This window comes from Lutjanus erythropterus, chromosome 20, assembly GCF_056507025.1.
Source record: "Lutjanus erythropterus isolate fLutEry1 chromosome 20, fLutEry1.hap2, whole genome shotgun sequence".
NCBI lineage: Eukaryota > Metazoa > Chordata > Actinopteri > Lutjaniformes > Lutjanidae > Lutjanus > Lutjanus erythropterus.
In genome coordinates this window covers 20,941,463-20,953,517 of record NC_139336.1, presented here as the reverse complement: position 1 = coordinate 20,953,517, position 12,055 = coordinate 20,941,463, and the positions used below count along the sequence as shown (strand labels likewise).

At 38.3% G+C, this 12,055-nt stretch overlaps 1 protein-coding gene across 1 annotated transcript; it reads left to right on the top strand.

Annotated features, from left to right (window-relative positions):
• The first annotated feature begins 7,468 nt into the window (after window positions 1-7,468).
• On the top strand, window positions 7,469-11,650 carry LOC146308468 (proteinase-activated receptor 3). Its single transcript, XM_084745899.1, has 3 exons — window positions 7,469-7,546; window positions 7,880-8,112; window positions 9,937-11,650. Exons 2-3 carry the CDS (start codon window positions 8,046-8,048, stop codon window positions 11,013-11,015), a joined length of 1,146 nt encoding a protein of 381 aa, XP_084602025.1. The 5' UTR covers window positions 7,469-7,546; window positions 7,880-8,045; the 3' UTR covers window positions 11,016-11,650.
• Window positions 11,651-12,055: the final 405 nt, after the last annotated feature.

Here is a 12,055-nt window from a genome sequence, read left to right as displayed (position 1 = left end):
ATCATGTTCTTTAGTTCTTAGTAGTTCTTAGTCTCACGACTAAGGGTTCCATTAAGAACCCTTTTTTTTTTATCCAAAGAACCCCTTTTTGAAGAAAGATTTAATCAAGGGCTCTTTGTACATAAACATAAAAGCAACCCTTGGATTGGTTCTACATAAAACTCTGGATGAGACCCTAACCTCTCATATGGGGTTCTGGGTGAAACTTCTTACAGATGGTTCCTCTTGAAGAATCCATTATGGTTCTGATTACCACCTTTATTTCTAAAAGTGTATATTGGAAAAACAGCACTTTTTCATACTACTTGTTCAACATTGTGTCTCAACATTAGTTTTACTGCTGATGAACTTAGATTTTCAACTGGGACCTGCAGTCCTGAGAGTTAATATATGAAGGTTGGCCTTCAGAGACATTAATGGAGCTGTGCAGAAAACCTACAGTCAGACATACTAAGGAGAAGCATGTTTAATGTAATGGCTTGTCTTACTGACTTATGTGTGTGAAGTTTTCCCTGGCTGGACATATAGTATCCAACAGGGATGACATATTTTTGCCATCTCAGAAGTTGTCATTGCTCTGGTTCAGTCAGTGGCACAGTTATTATTATTTTTTTTAAATTGATCAATTAGCCTTTATTTTAGCAAGGACAAAGTGAGACCAAGGTCTCTTTTCCAGGGGTCCCCTGCAACAATATAATGAAATTATAAACAGTTATTCAGATTTATATACACATTAACATATACATTTGGTCATATCTGGCCAGATGCCCAAGTACTTATATTGTTGGTTGTGTTAAATATCTACATTTTTTAAGGTGGATAGGTGTGCATCTATGGGGTCAGTATTCTGTCTTGAGAGTATCATATACTATTTATTACTGGAATTCAGTACCAGTTAAAAAGCAGTCTGTAAAAATCAAGAGCTTCCCTGTTTGATGGTGCTGAGGAATGTAATACTGTGTCATCAGCATAAAGATTTATTTTACAAATTTCTAGTTCCTTTGCAATATAATTTATATACAACCTAAACAGTAGAGGCCCTGGGATACTGTTGGATTTTGGATTAGTGCAGAAAATAAGCTGAGGCAAATAAAATTTTCTGATGCTGACATGTTTTGTTCAGCATGATAGTCTTCACAAATAAACACCACTGTCTTGATTGATAAAGAAGTAAAATAGTAAAATAAGTAAAATAAATGCACAGTACCACAGTTGCATGACTCAACATCACCACCATTAAGCGACTGTGTGGTGACATCTAACGTCCCCGATAACTTCTGAAGTCTCATTTTGCCACTTGTTAACAACTGCTTTTTTAAAGACACATAAAAGCTCAAAATTCATATGTAGGGTGTTCGCTGATGTGTGAAAAGCTCTTAAGCTTGTGTCAACAAAAAAAACCTATCAATTACCAATTTACTTTGAGACAAAGTAACCATAAGTGCTAATTTTGCCCATCAGAAATGCTAATATGCTAACTCATTTCTGGGTTTTAGGACTCATTCACTCAAGGACTCAAGCTTTCTCTCCATTTCATTATTACCTCACACTGTTAGGGATCAGAGGCTGTTATTGGATGCTGACACATGTTTCTGGTAAACTCAAACATCCTGGCTTCCTTGTGTGACCTCTGACAGCTTCATCTGCCTGGTAAGGTTGCATTAACTGTAAGCTAGGCTAAGCTGGGCTTGAAGTTAACGTAACAGGGGAGCTACGAAGCTAATATTAATGCTAAACACGTTAATATTAACACATTTAACAATTTCAGTCTTTGTCTAATGTGAATATTTTTGTAAATTGGTGTATTTTCATTTATAAGCTGCTAATTATTGCTCCATTATTGGTATACGCAAGAATGTGCAAGCACAGACACACAGCTGTATGCCATCTTATTACAACAAGGACCACAATGGAAATAAGTCCCAGGACTTTCTTGTGTTGATGCTGTTTAATTCTTCATATACTGTTGTTGCAACCATGTAACTGTCCCTTTAAGTGAACTGTCAAATAAACAAGCAAACAAACAAAATAATTTTGAAAATAGGTGGGAAGTTGAACCTGATCGTACATTTTCTATTTAAAATGTTACTCTGTTAAGTGGCTGTTATGACGCTCCCTTCCAGTTTGCTCAGCCTGGTTGCTATTTGTTCCGGCTCCTCAGTTCTTCCTTTCAGGAAGTGACGAATTCGAGTAATGGTTTTCATTAGTGATGAGAGGTTCATTGGGGCTGCTTCTATTTAAAGCTGGCTGTGACGCTTTCTCTGCTCCCCCACTGACTTCTATGCTTGGTAGTTATTTTTTTTTGCATAAAACAGTAATTATCTCATATCATACACCCTCCAATTAGTCAAACCACTGGTTTGTTTTTACACTATTGTTTACTGGAATAAAATCTAGTCATTTTCCATGTGAACAATTTATAACACTGTGAAATTACAATGCAATACATACCAAGAACAGTATTCCCCTTAAAGTGGGGTGGAAGTCTAAAAAAGTGATTTAATATAAAAAAGCAATAATAAATATGTGTTCTGATTTTTTCACATTACAGAAACACGTGTTATTCACCAGTGAAATTTGAATGATTCAAAAAGTTGGAAAGTATATAAAATTAGGTCTCAACATCATGAAAATGCTGAGGACATGTCTGCTCCTCTGTCTCACTGTCAGACAACATTACTACCTGAAAACATGGACGCTTCACCTAGCAGCTTTATTAGACATGTCAAGATATGTTTGAGCCTTCAGAGCCAGAGGACAGTGACAGGATGGTATTTATTTTATTTTTCTTTTTTTCTTTTAAGGTGAGCTGCTGGGCTGATTTGGACGGAGATAGTTCACATTTCTAACTGACTGCTAAGGAGGACAGGGAGAGGCGATGTCGTTCATGGGGCTTACGTAGTGTTTGGACATCACCGAGCCTTGTTTCAGGTCTGCCAAAAAAAAATCCTGAACACAGAAATTGTGAACGACAGTTTAACAGCCTAACTCTAAAATTTTATACTACATAGTTCTCATTGTTTTTACATGTTAAGAGCAACTGTGTTCTAACATGTATAATGCGTTTAGAGTCTAAAAATTAAAGTACTGTTAAAATTGTGCTTATGTGCAGCGGTTGAGTAGAACACTTTCTTCCATTGTTCACGTCGACAAAACTGCAGTGGCATTCTATTTTGTAGAGTCACTGTAACGTCACGCCGTCTGTCCTGCTTTAAGATCATGTTGAAGATGATTAATTTCCTTCCCTGACAATGATGATGAATAGGCATTAAACTATGCCAAGGCTGTTTGAAGTTCAAGGAAAAGCAGGGAGCGTTGACTTAATGGAAACTTCCCGAGGAGAGGGAAGACACTTACTATCTTGAATTTTGGGAGGTGATCTTCTACTTCCTTTCTTCAGGTCCCTCACCTAATACTCACTGGTTAAAACTTATGCAAAGATGAAGTTGGCACACACACCTCAGAGTCACAAAACCACAGTGACACAGCGAGGTTTTGACAACGTGCTTTCAACACTAATCACTTTCCTTCCCCTCTCACAGTCCCCCTCACTTTTGTGACTAAACAATTACACAATGAATTCAGCGTCCATGGTAGTACAACACAGAGGTCTGAACATTTACATGGCACCTGTTAGTCACACTTTTTATAGAAGCAGTACGAAAGCTGCAAAATCAGTAAACGCTTTTAGCAGTAGCTCCTTTTTTGGTCTCCACCACCTCCTGAGGGAAATATCTGCCTCTTTAGCTGCTAATGCTCCACCATATTCACCAACCAGTCTTCAGTTGTATCTGTCTGCTGTGTACTGTTAAGCAGGTAGTGTAAAGTGAGGGTTTTAGAGCTTGTTCTCTGAAACCAGCTGCCTGCTGTGGTCGAAAACAACACTATGAGAGCAGTGAGAGTGAAACAGAACAGTAACGTCATGGTTTGGGCAGCTAAACCGAGCCTTTTCCTTAAATGACTCCTTTATTATTGAGTTAACTGACGACCTCTGACCCAGTCACAGATGTTATTGATATTTCCTGTTACACTCAGTGCATAACAATAACAGTACAGAACAAGTGCTAAAGCCAAACAGTGAACACAATAGCTGCAGGAAGTTTAAGTCTAAAACAGCCATAAAAGAATCTGCTTAAAATTCTCTGTCTGAACAGTGTTTTCTTTCATTTTTAACAATCATAAATACTTGATGCTTGGTCATTGTTCTATTAACTCTTTGGTTGTTTTATTTGTATACTTTTCTAATGCAGGATGTGGCTGTTAAGTAGACAGTAAATATAGGCTGCGTTCAGGTCTTGACTTAGCTCTTATCCTGTGAGATTTTTATTTGTTTGAGAGTTGAACTTCTTAAAAATAACAATGTAATTTAAGTTTCCTTCACAGAAATTGATGAAATACTGAGATATAAGCATCCTGTATATTTTTAAATAAAGTTTTTTTCACCATTAAAAGCAAGACCCCTATAAGGGGTCAGGACCCCCAGGTTGGGAACCAGTGAACAAAACAATGAGCTGAAACTCACTGTAAATCGGAGGGGAGCTGCAGATTCAGATGGAAACACTCTGGAGGTTCATTAGACGACACTTTCACATTCACATCCATAGTTATAAAACATTGATTATAGCTGATTGATTTTCTTTGTACTTATTTTTATCATGTTTTATTGTGTTTTGAAAGCACAAGTAAGTCTCAAGTCTTTGCACTCACATCCCTGTCCACTTATCTGAGAAATTACTTAAATACTTTTCTCACATGTCAATCTAACCATCTAATTGTGGCAGCTGGTAGAGTGTTCTTGGGAAGTTTGGTGATGACAGTAAGTGGCCTCTACAATCAAATGCACAGAAGCAATGAAATGAAAAGTCCTATATTGAAGGGACATGTTGCCCTCTTGTGGGGGAAACTGGTACTTCTTTCTAGCGTTTCCATTTAATTTCCCTGTTTTAACATTTATGTGATACTTGGTTATTTGCAGATTCATACTATCAAAATTAGATACTAATTATTGTGGGTGAAGATAAGACTGTTGATCTTTTAGTGAAATTCAGAAGCTAGATACATATAGTTTTTAAAAACTCACTTACCAGCTGCAACATTAAAGTACTGTGCATATTAGTGCAATAATAATAATGATTCAACAATGGAAAAAATATGGTCAAAGTATTTTTATTTTAGTTTGAGTATATTTTGATGCACAAACTTTTGTACTTTAAATATGTGTTTTCTGTGAAAACTGGATTGCAGGACTTAAATTTGTAATAGAGTATTTCTGGACTGCGGTGCTACCAGGACTGTGGAGTAATGGATTACATAACGGGATTACATAATTAGGATACAAAACAAGGTAACTGTATGCCATTACAGTTATAAAAAAAATGAGATGTAATCAGATTACAGTTGTATTTAGTAAACATGGGGATTATTAGCAGGGTTACAATTTTAAAATACATTTTAAAATGAAGAAGAAATGAAACTACCATGTGCAGCGTGCCCATGTTTCAACACTTCATGCGTCTCAACACCACTCTGGTCTCAGTGAAACCAGCTACAGTTGCCAAATCATTATCTCTTGAAAAAACGATTTCACTAGGTGGAAATTTCACCTTGTCTCAAGTATCTAATTTAAAGAAACATTAACAGCTAAGACCTACTAACAAAAGCTACACAGACCAACTGACAGCTGCTCAGGCCAACTGTCTATTTTGATGTTAGCGACACAGACCAATTGCTAATGTTACCTACGTGGATTGACCGTTGACGTTTGCCACAGATCAACCACTCACCTACACGTAACAACTGTTGAGAAAGTGTATATCAGACTGCATGTCCAAATGCTTTAAGATTAAAATGACAACAATCAACCTTACATTTTTTAATAATTGCTGTCTTTAAGAAATTCATATCCCAAACTTGTAAAAAAATAATGTTGTTTTCTTAATTAAAAATGAAACAAAGAAGTGTTGAGTGTTGGTATATGAAGAGACATTATGACTAATGCTGCATAATGCGACAGGAAACAGGTGTTTGCCTCGGTTTTGTTGCTGTTCTTTGAAAAGTTTAACAAAAAGGGAAGGAATACATCATACTTCCTCTGTAGCAGGCCTGAAATAGTGATTTCTGTGTATCTCACAGTTGATGAACATTTGTGTTTTTTGTGCATGTTCTTGAATCAATCTTGCATTAAATAATTTAAAAATTATTTATTAATTCAGAATTAGTTTTTAATTAGTAACATATTACTTGTGATGCAGGCTGACTATGAAACTCTTTTTGTGTCTCACAGTTAACAACCTCTGACTTCATGCTGCTAATATGGAAACCACATGTTTGTTTATTGTAGACAAATGTAAACTTTACTGCAGCGCAGAGCAGACGCATCAAATTTTTATCAGTTTGAGTCATCCGTGCTGGTTTTTTTTGTAGTGATGTCACAGGAGGGAAGTGAACACCACATTATTTTGAGGGTCTGTGGTGAATTTGTTGTGCAGCGGATGCTCGTACTGGAAACAGCTCACAAACGGACTAGACAATAGGACAGAGGTCACATCTGTGATCAGCTGGATGTTAGTGCTCAGATCAAGCTCAAATAACAAAGTGGTGACTGGAATGTGCAAATAAAAACAATCAAATAAAACTTCAAACTGTTTGTGTCTTGAAGATCACAGCAGATAAAGTTTCCTGTAAATATAAAAGTGAGATTTTCTTTTAAACAGCAGAAAACCTGAATGGAACTCATCATAAACATATCATACTCCTACACTCTTAGAAATAAATGTGCCAGCTAGAACCATATAGGGTTCTTTGGGTTGTTCCTATTTGAGGACCCCTTTTGGTTCCTAGTGGAACCATTTCCAGGTTTCATTTGGAAGCCTCTCGGGGAGTTCTACCAAGACCCCAAAATAAAGTGTTATACCTAGAACCATCTGCGAAAGGTTTCACCCAGAACCCCCTATGGGAAGTTCTACAGAGAACCCTTCTGTGGCAAGTGTTCCACTCAGAACACTGTCTGAGGTTTCTATCCAGAACCTATCCGCCCTAGATAGAACCCTTTTAGTATTACAAGGCTCTCAGCTAGAACCCAGCCAGGGGATTCTACAAAGAACCCTTAAATATTCGTAGAGTTATATCTAAAATCCACTCAGGAGGTTCTACTGAGAACAAAAGCGGCTAGTTCTGAGTAGAACCTCAGCTCTTCAGAGAGAATTCTTATTTCTACAGAGTACATCTGTTGGGAAATTTAGAAATTTGACACGTCGCAGCTTGAAGACACACCTGTTGATGTCATCTCAGTTTGTCTGTGATACTTTTGGCAGACGATGCATCAGTACACAACTTTCTGAAGGGTTTATGAGACAAAATATGAAAAGAAAAATCCCATGTAAAATAAAGTGGGAGGATGAAGTCTAAACAAAACCACTCATGTTCAGACAAGCTTATCATCTTCAGACAGGCATTTCCTTACATTTACCCCGTGGCCCCTTTCCGCCTGTTACCTCACTCCACATCCCTCCAGGCATCACAGTGCTGGGAACAGAAAGATCCTACAGTGAGTACATGTGCCACATATGTGGATAAAATACGGAATAAAATACTGGTAATGTGTTTAAAAAATGTGGGGGGAAGTAAGTTATAAATATAATACAGTCAGTAGATTTTGGCAAAGATATATAAACATATAAAGTGGCAGTACTGTCACCTTTGAATCTTATAAAACAGAGGATAGTGCATTAGAGTCACAGAGATTATATGTGTGTGGGGGGGCTTTACTTCACACACTCCACACAGCGCATGTTAAAACAGAAACTTCGAGGCAGCCCACATTCCTGTTGAATCAGAAAAGATGTCAAGGTTTCTCTCGCTTGTTTTTTTCACTTGGTAGGTTTGGGGAGGTGGTTTTGTGACTTGTGCACACCCACAGAGCAGCAGCAGCAGACCGAGGTGACACTGAGTGACGATGAACTGTGCAATTCAGCACACACACTGCCAGAGAGACGGGAGATGAGCCTGTGACGCCTGTTGAGTGCTGCTCAACTGTAAGAAAAAATATGGTCAAACTTCTTCTGTTTTTCCTTGTTTTTGTTCTCTGTCTGAGCGATACACTTGAAAAACAAGGTAAGAGATGCTTTTGTTTACTTTAAGAAACAAATGTGATCATGTTACTTCACTCTTAAATTATTCAAAACTTTCACCTATCTTGAATCCTCACAGTGATAACATTAATTGAATTATTTACTGTATATTATTAACTTTAGGCCTATTTGCTCTCAGTGGAATAAATCTCTCTCTGATCTCTGGTTGAGTTGATTTCTATGTTAAAGCTGGATTAGAATTATGATAAACAACAAGCTACAACTTGCACTCTGGTGACTGTCACTGATTCACTATGATTATATTAATTATTACAACACAGGATGTTTCATTATCAGGATTGCGGCTGAAAAGTGCCGACAGAAAAAAGGCAGATTTTGAATGATGTGACTGACTTCATCGGGTTGAGAACTGTTGGTTGAACAGAACAAGTGATCTGAAGGCCTTGCCCTGGGTTTTAGGAAGTTGTTTTGCTATTTTCTGACATATAACACACAGAACTATTAATAAATTAGTCCAAATCACCTTTATCGGCTTGTAGGTTCATATTTGTCTTTCATTATTGATTATGAATTGCTAGTTTCAGTCTGATTAGTATATTGTTCAGGACTTCTTGAGATTTTGTTCAAATTTATTGGAGTATAAGGAATCTCATATGGTAAATCTCTCCTGAAGGTGATGTCTCAGGAACCCCTGGCGGAAATTTCTTCAGCGTTGGTATAAACATCCTTAGATTTTGGTGGTCAGAGGTCACTGTGACCTCACAAAATATGTTTTTGGCCATAATTTAGGATAGAATTTGTATGTTAATTACAGTAAACATTCACACAAATGTTTCATGTAATAATTAGAATGAATAATAATTCAAGGAGAATCAGACCCAGTGATAGGCATTAAAAATAACTACATAGAAACAGCATCTTCTTGCGTGATATGTGGGTAATATAGAGGCATTTATTAAACTGAGACTGTTTCATAATCATTTAAAAGCTCCTTGTAGCTTTAAGATGAAAATAATTTAGTGAACTCAGAAGGATTATTATGGCAAAACCTTTTTTCACCTGTTCTTAAAGGAGAAATCTTTAATATATTTACTGTAATAAATCATAAAGTGACCACGATGTCAGAAATTAAGAAAACATCTGATGCTTAAATACTCCCTACTCCGACAACATCACTACAGTCGTGGTGTCCTTTGAAATTTCTATTCCGGTCTGTAACTTGTGTTATTGTTTGCCCGTTCCACATTAATTAGAGTTCAAATTAATGCAGAATGTTTGCTGAATGAATAAATGTTTGTTTAACAAATGATTAATAATCTTTTAGAAGGAGTAGATGTTAATAATGGTTCAATATAATAATATATTAATGGAGTCTGGTAGGCATTTTTCAAAGGAGTGGCCTTTTGTTTTCAGGATAACAGGCTTAGCTTTACATTGACTGACAGTTAGCAGTTAGAAACAGCTGATCAACATACAGTGTACGACTAATGGTCACTTTTTATTGTCAAATTACAATGTTGCGCTTGTCACGCACTCCTGTATTCTTGCAGCCAGTCCGAGCTTCCTTGAGTCTGGGGAGGAGGGGGCGGAGGGGAAACAACTTGCTAAAACCTTTTCAACCTATTTAATACACAGTAATTTCTTTGTTTGGACTGCTGAAGTTATTTTCGGATGCTCACTTGTTACACGTTGCTCCTTTAAGTCATGAACACAGCAGATAAAACTATTTACATCAGACTAAGAAAATAGATCACAAGATGTTTATCTTACTTGCTTCTCACTGCTTATGCAAATTGCATGTATGAATATTATCATTAACTTTTGTATTTTCTTGTTTTTGCTGCAGGAAAGGGAAAAAAAGGAAAAAAAAAGACAATGAATAGCTCAAAGCTTAACATCGCCGTGCCCAGAACATTTTTAGGGGACCCAGTCATTGTGACAGATCTCTTCTCTGTCCTAAACGGGACACAAGCTCCCGTTTCAGATCTTTCCCCTCCAGCTCTGCAGTCACTAAGCAACAGCACGGCAGGGTACCTCCGCGGCGCCCTGAGCACTCGGGTCATTCCCATTATTTATGTGTTGGCCATCATTGTCGGGATCCCGGCCAACGTCGCCATCTTGTGCACACTAGCCACTAAAATTAGGAAGGTGTCCTCCGCCATCCTCTACTGCAGCCTGGCTGTCTCCGACCTCTTCCTCCTCCTCTCCCTCCTCTTCAAGGTTCACTACCATCTCCATGGAAACCACTGGGTGCTCGGAGAGGCTGCCTGTCGAATGGTCACGGCCTGTTTCTATGGCAACCTCCACTGTTCGGCCCTGACGCTGGCCTGCATCAGCATCAAGCGCTACCTGGCTGTAGCTCACCCGTTCATGTACAAAAGTCTTCCAAAGAGGGCATGCACCACCTGGGTAGCTCTGGGTGTATGGGGGGTGTTTGGCACCGCCATCATCCCTGAGCTCCTCGTCCAGCAGAGCTATTGGCTGCCTGAGGTGGGCCTCACCACCTGCCATGATGTACTCCCTCTGGTCCATGACTCCCATGTCTTCCTGCTCTACTTCAACCTGTTTCTAACGGTCTTCGGCCTCCTGGTGCCGCTGGTGGTCACAGTTGTGTGCTATGCCCGAATCATCTGCGAGCTCAACCGATCGCACCACGACTGGGCAATGTACATCCAGGCCAGCTCACTGGTGTTCGTCATCTTCCTGGTGTGTTTCACTCCAGCTGGAGTCCTGCACTTCATCCATCAAGTACAGCTGGTTGCAGATGGAACAGAGAGTTCATACGTGTACTTTAAGGTGGCGGTGTGTTTGTGCTGCCTCCATGCCTGTCTGGATCCCTTCCTCTTCCTAGTCATGTCCAGGTCTGCAGGCTCCAGGCTTTACTTCAAGCCCTTCAAGGGCAAGACCCTGAGTATATCTTTCTAAAAAACACCTACATGTTACCAAGAACTGTTTTTGGTTTTGATTCTGAAGCTGAGGAGAAAGGAAACTGTCTCTGTGGTTGGATTCCAAAGAGGAAGTAAAAGGACCTTGAATGTATTTATGATAAACAAGCAATTAACTGACTTATTGTTCCATTAAAGGAACAGTTTGTAGGATCGAGTGCCATATGGTGGTGACGTTGTGGACTGCAACCAGCTGAATACTCCTCACCTCACCCTCCCCTTCCAAACATATTGGACAAACTATGGTGACTGCAAAACCTGTGAATACAGGCCCCACTTGTCCGTTCTGGGCTACTGTAGAAACATGGCAGCCGTGCCCTCTGTAGATATACATATACTGTACATATACATATAAATGTATCAAATGTAAATAAAATGCTGCCTAGACAACAACAACAAAAAAAGCATTGCCCAGTTTTTAACATATGTGCCAATACCTATGTAGACAGGTTATTCAGTCTGGGGCCGAATTGGCCCTTCAGCGACCTCAACCTGACCCATAATCATTTATAAATATGAAAAAAATGTCTATATCAATGTGATTGTATCCAAATAACCTGCTAACATTCTAAGTTTATGGCCATTTTCATTGAACAGAAGATCATTTTATTAGTTGGCTCATTAGCCGATTCACTGGTTATGTCTGTTGCTGTTAATCAAAGAGTCAATATTAATATAATCAATATTTAAAAAGTTTAAACTCGGGCTGTTGAGAGCAGAGTCAAACATAATGAAAAGAGTTGTTAAATGCAACATTGTGTTTAGTAAAACTACAAGCTACTTCTAATCTAGGACACAAGGGCACTTTTCCTTTTCTTTTTTTCAACATGTTATTTCTTTTCCAATTTAGAAAACAAGTGGAAAAAAAATAAAAAGATTCTGACTGTTTTACACATTAACTCCTGACTTTACAGGCCAAACATAAGAAATATAAATGCTGGGCTCCTTTTGCACTTTACTTTACTAGAATCAGGCCCTGCTAAAAAGGTACTTGAATAGGTCTGCCCTAAATCTTACATA

Bases quoted from the DNA above. Each gene is read 5' to 3' on its own strand.
- LOC146308468 (XM_084745899.1), top strand. From the start codon at position 8,046: ATGGTCAAACTTCTTCTGTTTTTCCTTGTTTTTGTTCTCTGTCTGAGC. The intron at 8,113-9,936 runs GTAAGAGATGCT...TTTTTGCTGCAG, and splicing joins CGATACACTTGAAAAACAAG to GAAAGGGAAAAAAAGGAAAA.